We start from the raw sequence: 15,563 nt of genomic DNA on the forward strand, positions 1-15,563 counted from the left end.
GTGCCACCTGCACAGGGCTCAGAGCCAGTCCAGCCTGGTTTTCTGTCCGTGTTCCTCAGGCCAGGGAAAGAGAATGGAAGGGTGTTCTCACCATACTCTGCCAGTTCCTCATCTTTGTGACCCATGTTAAGGGATTAAGGGTTCCCACATCCCTTTATCTGGCCTTTAAATTGCCCCTGGCCAGCGCTGGGTCTGTCCTGGAGCCAGCTGACGTTGGCTCTGTGGGACCTGGGAGCTGCTTCCAGCAGCTTCTCACAGAAGTCACCCCTGTGGCCTCCTACTTCCAAAATGTTGCCACACAAGCCCAGAGCAGGGGCTTGCAGGGCAGTGTGATCTGGAGCAAGAGCAGCAGTGCGTTCAGGAGCTGTGCAAACACAAGAGATGCTCAGCCAGTCCCCAGGACACAGCAACTCCCAGCCTAGCTGGCTGTGAACAGTGTGGGCAGTCCTGTGAGCCAGGCTCACCTTCCTGCTGCCTTACACAGCCCAGGGTGGTTTGGATGTTGCCTTATGGCTTGCTCCACTGTGCTGTTGGGCAGGGAGGGCTGTGCCCTGGGCAGATGCAGCTCTGTGCAAGCTGCACACACCCCTGGAGCATGTGCAGTTTCCTGGGATTGGGGGATATTAAAGATACCAAGAGATCAGGAGTAGAAACAAGGGACAGGAGCCATTTGCAAGAAACTGATGGTGTAAATGCTTTCCTCATCTTCTTGTGACCTGTAAAGCAGCCAACACCCAAAAATTAGCTGTCTGATCACCTGATTACTTTCAGTAGAATTAATTCATCCTGAATTCTCTCAGTGCTGGATTTATCCCCTCTTCACACAATGGAAAAACAGCAAATACATCTGAGTTTAACTTTTCCTTCAGGTGATTGCCATGATCAAAGGGCTGCAGGTGCTGATGGGGAGGATGGAGAGCGTGTTCAACCAGGCCATCCGCAACACCATCTACGCAGCCCTGCAGGACTTCGCCCAGGTCACCCTGAGGGAGCCTCTCCGACAGGCTGTCAGGAAGAAAAAGAATGTTCTGATCAGGTCAGTGTGCCCCTGAATGCAGTGCAAAACACATCTGTTTATTTATTAGTGTTACACTTGGTAATACAAGCACATGGCCCTGTGTGCTCCAGTATACAAACAGCCAGCAGTCCTTGGCCAACAGCTCCTCCAGAGGTGACTTTTGGCCTTCATCCCACCAATACCAGCTGTGCATGATCCCACCTTTGCTCCCATGTGTGCACAGCCATAGGTGTTTTCATCTTGAAGTAAAACCAAGCTTAAGCACTGCTTTCCCTCTCCCCCTTCCAGTGTCCTCCAGGCAATTCGGAAAACGATCTGTGACTGGGAGGGAGGTCGGGAGCCTCCCAATGATCCCTGCCTGAGGGGGGAGAAGGATCCCAAGGGTGGATTTGATATTAAAGTCCCACGACGAGCAGTAGGACCATCAAGCACACAGGTATGTGAGTGTCTGTGTCCTGTGTGGGGAATTAATGGTCTTGGAGCCATGTAGGATCTCCCACTCTTGGTCTTGGAGCCATGTAGGAGCTCCCACCCTGTGGATTAGCAGCTGTTTCCATGCTCTGTTCCACAAACTCTTCTTGCTGTTGTGTGTTAAATATTGCTTTGGTGCCTAATTTGTTGTATAATTCCCAAAGCCTCTTCCCTTAGGAGTTACTTATCTCTAATTCTGAAGGCTTACATGTGCAGAGGGTGGTCACCACCTTGGGGCAGTGTTCCTTTCTTGTTCCCAGAACAGCCAGGCTGTGTGTGGTGGTGTCTGGAGGGTGGTAACTACCTGTCACCTTTTTTCACAGCTTTACATGGTGCGAACCATGCTGGAGTCCCTCATAGCAGACAAGAGTGGCTCCAAGAAGACTCTGAGGAGCAGCTTGGATGGGCCAATAGTCTTGGCCATTGAGGAGTTCCACAAGCAGTCCTTCTTCTTCACCCACCTCCTCAACATCAGTGGTGAGATCATGGCAGGGGGAGGCTTGAACCCAGCCCTTGCATGCTCAGAAAGGCAAAAGTAGATCAGCTTTGCTCCTCATTGACCTCTGGATTTTCCTTGATTTTTCCCAAATGTACTACTTCTGTCTGCCTCAGGAATGCTTCTGTGTGGTAGTAATTGTGTGAACAGGGCTGCAGCAAGAGCAAATAGCTGCAGGTGGTAGTTTATTTTCTAGGACTGGACTTCCCTCCTGTCCCAGACAAGCTGAGTCACTGGTCACAGTTAATCTTCCAGAATAACTCTGAACCATTTGAGTGTTCTCCCTGGCCCTCTAGAGCAAAAGGAGTGATCCCTTCTTTCTTCTTGCATCGTCTGGGGGTTTAAAACCAGAGACATCCTAGAAAAACATTCCATACCCAAAAGCAAGGCTGCAGCAGCTGCCTCCTGAGTCATGCCCTCACTGCCACCCCCAGGGGTGTAACGTGGGCTAACAGGGATCCTCTGTGCATTGCAGAAGCTCTGCAGCAGTGCTGTGATCTGTCCCAGCTCTGGTTTAGGGAGTCATGCCCTCACTGCCACCCCCAGGGATGTAATGTGGGCTAACAGGGATCCTCTGTGCATTGCAGAAGCTCTGCAGCAGTGCTGTGACCTGTCCCAGCTCTGGTTCAGGGAGTTCTTCCTGGAGCTGACCATGGGCCGCCGCATCCAGTTCCCCATCGAGATGTCCATGCCCTGGATCCTCACTGACCACATTTTGGAAACCAAAGAACCCTCCATGATGGAGTAAGAGCTGATGGGCTCCGTTGGGACCGTGCACGTGCTGGGGTTTGGGATTTGGTTCAGGAAGAAGGGGAGGCTGGTGATGAGCAGTCTTTTAGATGTGGGAGGTAAACAGATGTTCCTCGGTCTGCTGTCACATGAATGTGCTGTGTGAACACCTCCCTAGCAGACACAGGGGCGACTTCCTGGCACTGGCACTTCTGTGTGTGTCATAAACAGCAGCTGGCAACTGTTGGGATGTGGGCAGGACATGGTGGCACTGTCACCTGCACACAGCACTGAGACAGATGTGTCACCAAAGGGGTGGGCCCAGGATAAGCCACATCAATGTTTTTTTATATGTGGGATAAATGATGAGAGGAATTGCTGTTCTGCAAGTGTAGTCATCTTCATAATGTCTTCCTTGTTAGGAAAACTTGGTTTTCTGTTGTATGGGCATTGTCAGAGCACTGTCTGGAGTGGGGGCAGGGTGAAAGCTTTTTAGAGCAGAGAAGAAGCAGTGATGATTGAACAGCTCATAATTAGCTCACTTCCAGGTCAGTTGTAGCTGCTTCCTGCAGAACCCAGGGATAAAGAGGGACTATTTGAGGGGCTGCAGGGAGAGGCAGTGATAGGTATGAAGTCAGAGAAAAGCTTTTTTTTTTTTTTTTTTTGCATCAAGCAGGGCACGACATGGCTGCAGTTCATGCTGATAATCTCCAAAGTTAATTTTAGATGTGATCTGTGTTCTTGCCCTCAGGTATGTGCTGTACCCCCTGGACCTCTACAATGACAGTGCATACTATGCTTTGACCAAGTTCAAGAAGCAGTTCTTGTATGATGAAATTGAAGCTGAAGTAAGTTCTCTTCATCTTTATGTACAGAAAAAGCTCACTGGGGTCACACTGCCCTGTTTGACCCAGCAGTTTTCTGGGCACTTTCTCATGAAAGAAATATCACATCAGACAGGGAAGTTCTCAAAAAGATCAGCATTTCCAGAGACTGTAGAGACTCTCCTGATTAAGGGCCTCAGCTCAGCTGTTCCTGTAGGGAACCATGGAAGTCAAAAGCTGTCAAACACTGGGGACATGGCAGAATCTGATGAGCAGAGGGTTTGAGACATCAGAGGAAAATGAGAAATTCCCTGAGAGGGAAGGATGAATGAGGGTGGGGGACCAGGACCTGTAAGAGCATGCAGAAACTATGAAGAGAGAAATGTAACTGCAATTTTATGCTTCCCTTCAGCATTGTGAGAGCTGCAGTGTGGTTTTTGGATAGTGTGACCTTTAATACGTTTGTGTTAAATGAGAGATCTGTGTTGGGTTGTATTGATCCTGCGTGCGTAGGAAGGAGCTGTTCTGTGCTGGTGACACCCTCACCAAGTCTTGTTTTTTCTCCCCCAGGTGAATTTGTGCTTTGATCAATTTGTGTACAAGCTGGCAGATCAGATCTTTGCCTATTACAAAGCAATGGCTGGCAGGTAGGAGAACCTGACTGCTGATGGTGACTGATGATATCACTGCATCCAAATTGCTGTTAACCAAAAGGTTTCCCTCAGGCAGCAGCCACTGAAAAAGACAAAACATAGATCATCCCTGTCCCCCAGAGCTGGCTGTCCACATCAGACTGGTGTAGATGGGGAAAATTAATTAAGGAGACACAGTTAAAACTGAAAAAATAATAATTGGCATCCGAAGTAGCTGTAGGAGTGCAGTTTGTGAGAGCAGCAGAAAAGCAAACTGAGCTTGTTACAGGCATGTCCTTGCTTGACTTCTGTTTATGCACCGGGCAGAGGACTGGAAGCCTCCCATCTCTACAAATCAGGAATATGCACTTGTACTCACCCTAGTAAAGCAGCAGGACTTGTTCTCCCTTTGGGGAGATCAAACCTTTGTGACATATCCTCCTTACCAATGAAATCTAGTGAGAGTCTTCTTCTCATGGCCCCAGTGGTGACCCAGGTCTTCCATGTGACTGCAGGTTCTGTCTCTAGGTCGCATTTGGCCTTAGAGAAGGACAATCACCATCACCAACCAAATGTTCAAGGAGGGACCACACCAGGGGAACCACCCAGTACCTGGCACTGATATCTTTCAGCACATTTTTAATCTTTTTGAATGTTTTAGCCACAAAAGAAAAGCAGGGCAGTCCCCAGTTAACAACCACTGCTCTGTGATTTAGTGTGCAGAGATTTCTTGGCATTCAGAGCCAAGATTAATAGAAGGGCAAAAACAACTCTGGAAGGACACACAGAGAAGCTGATAGTGTACATTTCTGTTTTCCTGACACTGCTTCCCTTTTTCAGTGTTTTACTGGACAAACGTTTCCGGGCTGAGTGCAAGAATTACGGGGTGATCATTCCATACCCGCCGTCCAACCGCTACGAAACGCTGCTCAAGCAGAGGCACGTCCAGGTACAGTGCAAGCAGCACACTCCAGGACTCATCACTCCTGGTCTGTTGTCCTTTTGGTGGTGGAGGGCATCCTGGTTGATGGGCTGTGAAGGGTTGAATCTGCTTGTATCACAAAAATGAGTTATGCTTCACATTTCCCTCGTTCCTTCTTAAGTAATGTGCACTCAACCAGGGCATTTGCACCATCACTTTCACATTTAAGCAGACTTGGAGGTTGGGTTTTAATTCATGTCTTGACTTAAAAATGAAATACCTTTTCCCTATCGGTATATAACATGCAAATCTCTTCTTCTGCCAGTTGCTGGGCAGGTCAATCGACCTGAACAGGCTCATTACCCAGCGCATCTCCGCAGCCATGTACAAATCGTTAGACCAGGCCATCAGCCGCTTCGAGAGCGAGGACCTGACATCCATCGTGGTAAGAACTCCTATTGACTCTGAGGATGAGCAGGGAGACTCATACACTGCTGTGGATACACAGTCAACTGTCTTCTGAGTTCCCCTGCAGTAGCATTCAACCAGTCATGTATCTTCCTTTACGCTGCTGAGTCTTTACTGTTTGTGTTTGTGCAGCTTTAATTGCATTATTATCAGACCATTAAGTATCTGTGTAAATCAGAAGGTGACAGTCAGCAGTTAGACTTTGCAGAGCTCATGTAAGAGAGTTCCTGTAAACTGGGAGAAGGAAATCTTGGCTTTAATTCCCAGTTGGATGAAGGTGGCTGTGACATTGTTCATGTGTGTACAAGATTTGCTGTCTTGATACGTTACAGGAGCATCAGAGTCAAGTAGTGTAAAATTACCAGTTTCCACCTTCTGAGGATTCTGAGGTGAAAGCCAGCCAGTGCTCAGTGGGGAACAAATCAATTCTGCTTCCTGCAGGTTCACAAGATACTGGACCAGGACCCCCTTGAGTGGAAGTGCAAGTGGCCTTGGCCGCTGAGTTAAATTGATACCTTTAGTTCTGCATGCGTGTGGATAAAAAACCATTCCCCTGGCAATTAAATCAGCTGCTTCTGTTGTAATACATTACATTTTCTGCTGCTTTATGTGCTGCAGGAGCTGGAGTGGCTCTTGGAAATCAACCGTCTGACTCACAGGCTGCTGTGCAAGCACATGACCCTGGACAGCTTCGATGCCATGTTCCGCGAGGCCAACCACAACGTGTCCGCGCCCTATGGGCGCATCACCCTCCACGTCTTCTGGGAGCTCAACTTCGATTTCCTGCCCAACTACTGCTACAACGGGTCCACCAACAGGTGAGCAGGGGCAGCAAGGCCACCTGAGACCCTGCTTTTGTTTCCAGAATGTCAAACCTGCTGCATAAAATTGACATGCATTGTGGTGAGGTTTGTGCTCCCTGTGGGATGTGCAGCAGTTACTCTTAAAATGAAGTTGAAACCCACCGTATTCATTTGGTCTTGAAAATGTTACTAACCAATTCAAGCAGCAGTTAGACAGTGATTGAAGTGGCTCACGGTTGGTTTACTCAGCAGGAGAGCTGCTCAGATATTGTTTTCTTGCCTGCCAAAAATGAGAAGAAATCTCTCCTTTGGTGGGCTTTACACTACCAACAGATTGTGGCAGGATTTTGCATTCTGATGTGGCTGAGGTGATGAATTCTAACTAGCCTGCAACTGCAGGTCATCCCAGCCCTGCGTGTGCTCAGTTAACCAGGCTCTGACCACTTCCCTCCCCATCTCTGATGCTCAGGTTTGTGAGGACAGCAATCCCCTTCACACAGGAGCCCCAGCGGGACAAGCCAGCCAACGTCCAGCCCTATTACCTCTACGGGTCCAAGGTCAGTAAATGAGCCACAACAGCCAGCAGGGGTGGATGTTGGAAATATTTATTTAAGAAGAGAAAGAAATGCAAGGACTAGTTCATTAACAGAGCAGTGGGTGTAAATGAGCAGGGTCACATTGCTGTGTGCAGCCAAACAGCCATGCAAGAAGCAGATTCAGTGTGCTGTTGCTTTTCCATATTCTTCTCCATAAAATGCCCGTTTTAGGGATGTCAGCACTGCTCTTGCTTGGTGTTGGCACTGAGACTGAGTCACATCCATCTAAACACTCAGGGAAGTGAGCATGTTAGTGCTCTGAAGCCTCCCAAGGAAGGTACCACTTTAGGAATCCCATTTTCTGTTCAAAATGGGAATCACTAAAATGCTTGCATGTGCACTATTTAATACTGACAAAAAGCATTTTTCTCAGGCTGCAATGACTGTTTATATAGGCTGTTTATACAAGGGGCTTGGGGTGTGATGCTAGTGGAGGAGCACTCAAGTGTGAAACTACTTGAGTGGAGTTTATTTCTTGTACAAATTAATTGATGACTCTAAAGTGAACTTACAGCACTGATGCACATGAGCCAATGACACTACAGTCTGCCAAGCTGGGCTGTTCCCAGAGAGCTGACTTGGTTTCTCTTTTAAAAATCCTCAGCAAATGAGAGTATTTTTGTTGCTTGACAAAAGTCTTTCTCCCTGTGAGCAATGTCTATGCCTCATGTTCTCCCCTGGGACGGACAGCTGCCATGGACACACAGACAGTCCTCTTGGCAAGAGCTGGGAAAGAGCAGGACAAACCAAACCTCTAAGCATGATTTTCTTTTCTTTTGCTTTCATTGAAGGCCATGCTGTGGCAAGATGGCCCTTTTATCATCACTGTTTTTGTAGGAAAAAAAGCAGTGAGGGGAGTTATATGGGCTCTCCTTCATGGAACTGGAGCTCCTCATCAGCACAGTGGTCATGGGCACCTCCGGGAGCTCCTCTCTCAGTCCATCACTCAGTGGCTCCTCTGGTGAGCTGCTTCCTTCCACCACTTCTTCAGGGCTGCTGTCGGGGTGTTTCAGCCTGGCAGCCCAGCGGCACCTTGCAGACCAGAACTGCAGGCAGCCGTAGGCCAGCAGGGCGAGGAAGCAGAGGAGCAGGAGGCTGCTCACCATCCACATGGACGTGGTGGGCTCGTGCTTGGAGCCGCCAAAAACCAGGGGGATTTTGTCCAGCGTGTGGAAGGTGGTGCAGTGGTTGCTGGAGGGGTAGGAGTTCTTGCAGGTGATGCAGAGGACGTAGATGGTGGAAGGGGTGAGGCGGTGCAGCACCAGGGAGCTGAGCGGGTGCGGGACGCGCTCCTCGCGGTGGAAGTTCTGCCGCAGGTACCCGGCGAAGACGCTGTTCCAGTTGGGGCGGTACATGACGTGGTAGTAGTTCTCTGGGCAGGGGCTGCTCATGGCCCAGGACACCGTGGCACTGGTGTAAGTGATGTTGTGCACCTCGATGTTCATCGTGCCCCTGGAACCAAGATGCAGGGAGAGGCTCAGTTCTGATCCGTGCCAAGGCTCAAAGGACAGCAGTGAAGTCTTTCCACTTTTCCTCTCCCTTAGATTGGACTCAAGACTGTCCTGGCTCACTTAAATTACATACTATAATTACAGAAGACAAATCCTGCTGTTTCCCAGACCACTATATCACTCTGCTTCATAACCAAAACGTGCAGTTGGAGCACAGGGTACACTTTTTGTTCCAGCTGTATTTTTTAAAAAATCTCTCTGACTGCTTGTCTGTATCGGAAGCTTTTTTAGCTTTTTGTTTCCCACAAATAAAAAGGATACTGCAAGTGTGATTAACATGAAGTGATCATTAAACTAGCTACAGCTTGCCTCATGAAGCTGCCAGTCAACAGATATTTTGATTTTATGCCTCAATGCCATTTAGAATCTCCATAATGGTTAATTCACTGTTTTAAGTTGTTGCTGCATTTTCTGTGCCTTCTTTGCTTAATAAAGTATAAACTCTTTCTTTTCCTGCAGTATCTCACACTGCAATATCAGGATCTTAAATGTGAAATCTGTAGATTGGTGAAATACAAAAGCAGTGCCTTTAGGGAAACACAAATATATGAATAATAAGAACAAAGACAGAAAAAAGGCACTGCTGGCCTAACAAATTTAAACATTTAAACTGATTTGAGCCAGAGCCAGTGAGTAGTAGATTATGATCCCTGATGGTGCAATGCCCAGTAGTTTTCTAATACTCTCTGAGCTCTGTGGCTGTTCAGCAACAGCCACGAATCACTGGAGCCCATCACTCCTTTAGATCCCCAAAGTGCTCTCTGAGCCTCGCTGCAGGGTTCTGTCCCAGCCTGCCAGTGCTCAGAGCAGCACCTCTGTTCAGCTGAGCTGGTTTATTCTTTCCTTCCTCCTTTCTCTCTAACAATTACTAACTTTCCTTTAGTTCACTCAAGAATAATCTCATCCTAATGATGCTTGTCTGTCCTTACCTGAGGCTGCAGGTGCCCATGCTGAGCCCTCCCAGAGCCAGCACTTACCTCCAGCCAGGTCAGGTCCTTGGTGGCCCCGTGGCGTGGCTCTGGTGACAGAGTGGCCTCAGGCAGTGCCTTGCCAGCACTCACCTCCCTCCTGCTCTGCTAAATCCCTTCCCCAAGCACTCCCTCCTTTATACCCTGCCTGGCTCCGTCATCTCTCACCATGGCAACCAATAGGAAAGGATGGGCAGGCATCTTCCAGTGATTTGGGAATGTTATCCTTGAAAGCTTCTGCCTGGGAGAAGTATGTGTCTCCAAGGCAGGAAAAAACAAGCCAGGTGGGGTTTTTTTGCTGGCTTATTTGGTTTTGTTTTTTTTTCCTGTATCCACAGTCCCTCAGCAAGAGCATCACTGAGCCCCAGCAGGGTCTGGGGTTACAGACACGTTGGCACATGGTGTGAAATCTGGGATCCTGGCCTGTGGTACACATTGACTCAGAGACTTTGTCTTTAATTCTGTTATTTTTTGCACACTTACACCACTGGTTTAAGTTACAGCCATAAGCAGTACCTTTTGATCCCTGATGGTGCTGCAATTTCCAGTAGCCTTGTAATATTTTCTAAACTCTGATGGAAGTAGGAAATAGGTTTTCAAAGACTTTGACCTCCTGTTGAACTACATGGGATTAAGACCACTCTTCTTTGAATGCCTCTGACTTAGAGACAACTTGGGGATGTCCCCTGTCAGTCTGGTGAGAGGGCAGGAGGGAGAGGCAAGGGCAGTGCCTGTGGTGTTCAGGGGATCAGCTCCAGCCTGTGGCCAGGAGGGCACAGATGGGCAGGGAGAGGCTCTGAACAAGTGACTTGCTCCTCTCTAAAGCCAAAATGTGCTTGAGAGGAACTTTCCCAGAAGTGTTGATGCTGAATTTGGAGTTACTCATTCCACTTTCTAAGACACTCTCAGCTGTTGCACTGAAATTAGGTTGGCTGGGAGCCCTGGCTTGTCTTGGGCTGTGTGCAAGTTCTTTTTTTGTCTCAGAGGATATTGCTCTTTCATTAGCTCTTCATTTTTCCAAGGGAATTCTGTAACAGTCAGTACTATCTAATATCTCTCTCTCTGTTTAATTTTATCAGATAAAACTCTCCCTGACTTCTCTCAGGTGAGCTCAGACAGGTCTGAGTGATGGCCAACAACAAGGTCAAAGAAATGGGGATATAACTGGGGCTTGATTTGCTTCATTTGTTGCTAAAGCTTCTCCAGAGCATCGCTGGCAACCTCCTGAGCTCCTAAAGCAGTGCTGGGACCTTGCCCACATTCTCACAATTACAGATGGCTGTCCCTGACACTTGGGTGCAAGGTGGGCTCTGTAGGACACTGGGAGCTCTGCCCATGCTGTAAATCCCACCCTCCCATCCCCAAAACCTGCCCATTTGACCCCAAACCAAGGATGGGGCAAACCTGCCCAGTGTCTGCAGCAGCTGCTGCTCCCAGGAAGTGTCAGGGTCAGGCTTTTGCTTTGGTTCTCTGAGGGGTCAGAAGCAGCCACCCAGTGTGGGGGAGTGAGCTGTGCTGTGCTGTTCTGTGCAGCCAGCTTGTGCCTTCAGCTGCTTTGTCTTAAAATACCCACTGGTGTCATTTTTTACATCCTACAGTCTTTACCCCAAGCTGTGCATCTCACCCTTAAATGGAGTTATTTTTTTAATTGCTGGCAGAGCATTATTATTAGACACAAGCCTGCTGTTAGTGCACTGTGTGGCTCTGCAGAGAGCTCCATGAGCCCACCTCATCCTGCAGACAGGCAGGTGTGAATCATCCTGCTCATCTGCAGCCAGTGCACATCCCAAAATGTGTCTTCTCCCAATCAGGCTAATTGCTGAGACCCCCACTCAAGGGAGAGGCTGGCTGGGAGCTGCTCTCCAGCCCCTTTATCCCACTGAGGAGTGAGGTGGGGGCTGTGCAGCATCTGTATCTGTAGATTCAGATATCTGTACAGCCCTGCTGTGGGAAAAACCTGACCAGTGCAGCACAACTGGTACCAGTGCTGGTGCCCATCTCAGGGGAGCAAGGCACATGCACAGACAGAAATCCCCTGGCTATGAAATAGCAAAGAGGCCTCCAGAAATGAATGTGGATTCATGAGCCCACTGAAATAAGGATTGTTTTATTCCCCCAAGCTGGGATGAGCCCCAGTGTGCTAAGCCTGGGGAAATAACAGGGTAAAGGAGCCTGCAGGGAGGTGTGGAAGGAAGGTGCAAGGAGCCTTCTGTGGGCAGCTTGGATCACCCTGCAGCACTCACTTCCTGGGGACACCTGGGGCTGGGACAGTGCCTTGCAAAAGTTACAGCAGCAAAAGCTGTGGGAGTGTGGCTGGGCTGGAGCCCTGGGGCACTGACTTCCCTCTGGGATGCTCATACTGGCCAGTTGGCAAATGATCCAGGTTGGGCATTGCCTGGTGTTTAAACAGAAACACTTTCCAGAAAAACACATTGAAGTTTTTAAATGTATCAGGGTGTATAACCAGTGGCTTTGGGTCTGTCTCTACCAGATTTTTAAAGACTTGGATATCTGAGGATGCACACAGAAGCCTGAGCAGGGTGCTCAATTCTCTTAAGAGCTGGTATCCAAGGAGCTTTGACAGTAGGCTTCTATCTGCCTAAATAATTCTTAACTCTGACACATACTCAGGGCCTTTTTTATTTTTTTTTAAGTTTTGATGGGAGAGAAAGTTCTTGCTTATTGTGAATGAGCTTCCAAGGTGGTCTTTCTGCACTTAATAGTGTTTCAGGGCTATTTGCACCTACCAGGAACAAGAGGTGAAATTACATTTCATGGAAAAATAGGAGACTGTCTGGCTGTGCCTTATTTCTGCTGGTTCAAAGAGCACTTAGGAATTAGAGCAGGTAACAACCTGCTGGACTAGATCTGTAGGGCTGTGACAAAATGAGGGATAATTAATTGATTAAAATTTCACTGACAGGTCTGTGAAAGCGTGGTCGGTACATTGGTGAAATTCTCTAGCTGAGAGCAAAAGAAAATACTTTTCCAATTTTTAGCAAATGACTTTGTAAGCCATTAGCAGCTCAGATAAGTGTTAAAAGTAAATCTTGTGGAGTGAGTCAGGAGTGGAGGTTGAAGGGAGCCTCCAGCTGGGGTTATAGCAGCAGTGGTGGAGCAAAGACAACATTTTCCCTTGTTCTGCTACTCCAGCCCTTGCTCCCTTTCACCCAAACCTCCCCAGTGCCTTCCTCCCACTGCTCCCTTGGCTCCAGTACTGGCAGGAAAGGGGATCCCTGTGGAGTCTGCAATATCCACAGGGAGGCATTTGGCATCCAGTCTGATTTGTTTCCTTATCTTTGCTTTACCTTTAGGTAAGCATGAGCCTAGGTTCACTCTGTTGTGCTGGAAGGGGCACTACATGCCAGGATCTGTTCCAGGATGGTTTTTTTGCTGTTCTCTGAGGCTGGAGATGTCATGGGGGGAGTGCAGCCCCTCTGCTGGGCTGAGTCCTGATGCCAACACTTCCATTGCAGAGCCCTCTCTGAGCATGTGGTGTCTCAGCTAATCTGATTCTCAGTACTTTTTCTCTGCAGAACACACAAGGGAATTAATTCCCCCTACTTCTCTTTGCCTCACACCAAATGGATCCTGTAAATGTTTCAGTGATGAAACGTTGCAGCAATTTCCACGTTTCCAAGATGACACTGATAGAGTACATTCTTGGAAATCACTTTCTGTTCTCTGCTGTTAAGAATTTTTGGGGGTAATGTCCTGGGCACCATTCTCCCTAGACCAGTGTCAGATTTTTAACCTTGTCACAGACTCCTGGGAGGTCTGTTAAGTAGAGACTGATGGAAAGCTTTGCAGGATGCAAAAAGGATTTTTTCTGTGTCTTTTCCATCTGCCCTTAAACTCAGTTGCTTCAGTTCCTGCTTTTCTTAATAAGCCTCATTTAAAGCAAGTGCTCATAGGGGGAAAAAATCTGCTTAAATGTATATAAAGCTTTTCATTTTAGTAGAGAGCAATTTGATTTTGTAGAGGCAAAGGGCCACTGAACTTAAATATTTGAGTGGGAGTGTATGGGAGAGTAAATTACCTTGGAAATGAAAGTGGTGTTGCTACATAGGAGGATAATAAAACCTTGTGACAGGACAGTGTTGAGGTTTGAGTATATCTGAGCACATGGGAGGAAAAGCAATCTCTTCTCCTGCAAGAAGCAGAGCCTGGAATGGCCATTGGTCATTGGTATCATTATTTCTTCTCCTTAAAAATGATTTGTAGTGCTGGAACATCATCCTGTGCTAAGAGAATTACAGGTGTGGTCGATGGCATTGTCTAACTGTCTGACTGTCACTGTTTCCCAGCCCCTGAACATCGCCTACAGCCACATCTACAGCTCCTACCGCAACTTCGTGGGGCCACCTCACTTCAAAACCATCTGCCGGCTCCTGGGCTACCAGGGCATTGCTGTGGTCATGGAGGAGCTGCTGAAGATCGTCAAGAGCCTGGTAATTGTGAGCCTGGTGCTGGAGAAGCCCCAAAGCCTGGCTAGGGTGGGCTTTGGGATCGGGGTGTTGGCATCGGGCACCTCCGTGTGTCCTGATCCACCCTGCAGCCAGGGGCTGGTTTTCTCTGCTGAGGAATCCCAGCTACTCCTGTGGGATGCTGGAGTGATTCCAGCAGGATCAGACAGCATCCAGCACAAAGATTTTATGGTTGACTAAATGGAATTTAGTGCATTATCTCATATAATGTATCCACAGGGTGCAGGTGTGTAACTCCAAATGACAGCAAGGGCTTTAAACTAAGCAGTGTGCTCTGCTCTAATCCATGTGTGTCCAAAACATCAGATCTGCAGAAGCCTGCTCTACATGAATGTAAATTCTTTATTAAACTCTTGAGTATCCAGTGATCATTCCTCAGGTGGAAGGAGCATTTCCTCTGCTAGGGAGGGAGCCCTTTGGCAGCTCTGGTGAAATGCTTTTTGGGTTAGAAGCACAAGCCAGCTGCATCTAAGACTGAGCCTTGTTTTGGATTTCAGCTGCAAACAATGCAAACACAGCAAGCTGTATTTTGAAGTTGAAAATCCATGCAGCTGGGATTTATTCTTTGGGAGGAAGCTGTAAAAGCACTCTGACTCCATACACTTGGGCTGAATTTCATGCTTGAGTGAAATCCAAATTAAGCAAGTTCTTCTTGAGCTCCAGCTGAAGTTTCATCCTGTGCTGTCAGATGTGGACCCATGCACAACCAGCCTCTTTCAAAACCTGTGCCAGGACACCTGGCATTCCAGTTTAACCTCCCTTTGTGTCCAACAGCTCCAAGGCACCATCCTGCAGTATGTGAAGACTCTGATTGAAGTAATGCCCAAGATCTGCCGCTTGCCAAGGCATGAATATGGCTCTCCAGGTGGGTGCTGCACATGGATCCTTGAGCAGGAGCTCAGCCACGTGGTGCTGCACATTTACTCACACTCATGATTAATCCAGGCTGGGCACCTCCCCTGCCAGTGCAGTTTGCTGGGACACTTTCAGCTGCTCTGCTGTTGACACTACAACATGCATAGGAAACATTTCCAGGAAATCTCCTGCAGGAAATCTCCTTTTCAACACATAGATGGCTGATAAGGGAATGTTTTCTTGTAGCCTCTCTCGTCTTTTCAGTATTCTGTAAGCTTTTGTGAGTTCTCTGGTATTTGTTAAATGCTCTACATAGCTGGTGAAGAGATTTTTTGCAGCATGGCTGCAGTCAGAAGCTGTGGCTGCTGTACATGAGCCAGCACCAAGTTATCTATCACAGTCTGGAACTCTTTCCTCCTCTGATGAAGAAATCCAGGGAGTTTATATGACTTAATCCCTATTTCCCAAGGCTTAGTGAAAGCAGGATAAGACACTGCATTTTAGTTCTTCCCAATGCCAGTCTCTGTGTTTCCATTTAGCAGCTGAAATTTGTGATGAAGGGAGCACCAGACACTGAACATCTTTTTATCCAAATTACTGGGAAGTGATTCCAATCTCTTTCTGACCATCCTTCCTTCTCTTTTAAGGAATCCTGGAGTTTTTCCACCATCAGCTGAAGGACATCATTGAGTATGCAGAGCTGAAGACTGATGTGTTCCAGAGCCTCAGAGAAGTGGGCAATGCCATTCTCTTCTGCCTCCTTATCGAGCAGGCTTTGGTAAG

At 47.9% G+C, this 15,563-nt stretch overlaps 2 protein-coding genes across 6 annotated transcripts in view; one reads left to right on the forward strand and one right to left on the reverse strand.

Annotated features, from left to right (window-relative positions):
- Positions 1-15,563, forward strand: part of CYFIP2 (cytoplasmic FMR1 interacting protein 2) — a 50,688-nt gene that overhangs the window by 21,431 nt on the left and 13,694 nt on the right. For all 5 annotated transcript variants that reach the window (XM_033073537.1, XM_033073541.1, XM_033073540.1 and 2 more), the window contains exons 14-26: positions 870-1,036; positions 1,307-1,454; positions 1,813-1,966; positions 2,573-2,729; positions 3,466-3,562; positions 4,109-4,185; positions 5,011-5,119; positions 5,418-5,537; positions 6,179-6,378; positions 6,833-6,920; positions 13,746-13,889; positions 14,700-14,790; positions 15,428-15,558. In XM_033073537.1, coding sequence (XP_032929428.1) covers positions 870-1,036; positions 1,307-1,454; positions 1,813-1,966; positions 2,573-2,729; positions 3,466-3,562; positions 4,109-4,185; positions 5,011-5,119; positions 5,418-5,537; positions 6,179-6,378; positions 6,833-6,920; positions 13,746-13,889; positions 14,700-14,790; positions 15,428-15,558 — 1,683 coding nt within the window. The remainder of the gene's footprint in view (positions 1-869; positions 1,037-1,306; positions 1,455-1,812; positions 1,967-2,572; positions 2,730-3,465; positions 3,563-4,108; positions 4,186-5,010; positions 5,120-5,417; positions 5,538-6,178; positions 6,379-6,832; positions 6,921-13,745; positions 13,890-14,699; positions 14,791-15,427; positions 15,559-15,563) is intronic.
- FNDC9 (fibronectin type III domain containing 9) lies at positions 6,953-9,743 on the reverse strand. Its single transcript, XM_033073542.2, has 2 exons — positions 9,448-9,743; positions 6,953-8,411 (listed from the first exon to the last, which is right to left on the reverse strand). Exon 2 carries the CDS (start codon positions 8,402-8,404, stop codon positions 7,742-7,744), a length of 663 nt encoding a protein of 220 aa, XP_032929433.1. The 5' UTR covers positions 8,405-8,411; positions 9,448-9,743; the 3' UTR covers positions 6,953-7,741.

Source organism: Catharus ustulatus, chromosome 15 (genome assembly GCF_009819885.2).
Source record: "Catharus ustulatus isolate bCatUst1 chromosome 15, bCatUst1.pri.v2, whole genome shotgun sequence".
Taxonomy (NCBI): Eukaryota; Metazoa; Chordata; class Aves; order Passeriformes; family Turdidae; genus Catharus; species Catharus ustulatus.

Excerpts from the sequence above, each read along its gene's own strand:
- FNDC9 (XM_033073542.2), bottom strand. The coding sequence starts at position 8,404 with ATGAACATCGAGGTGCACAACATCACTTACACCAGTGCCACGGTGTCC.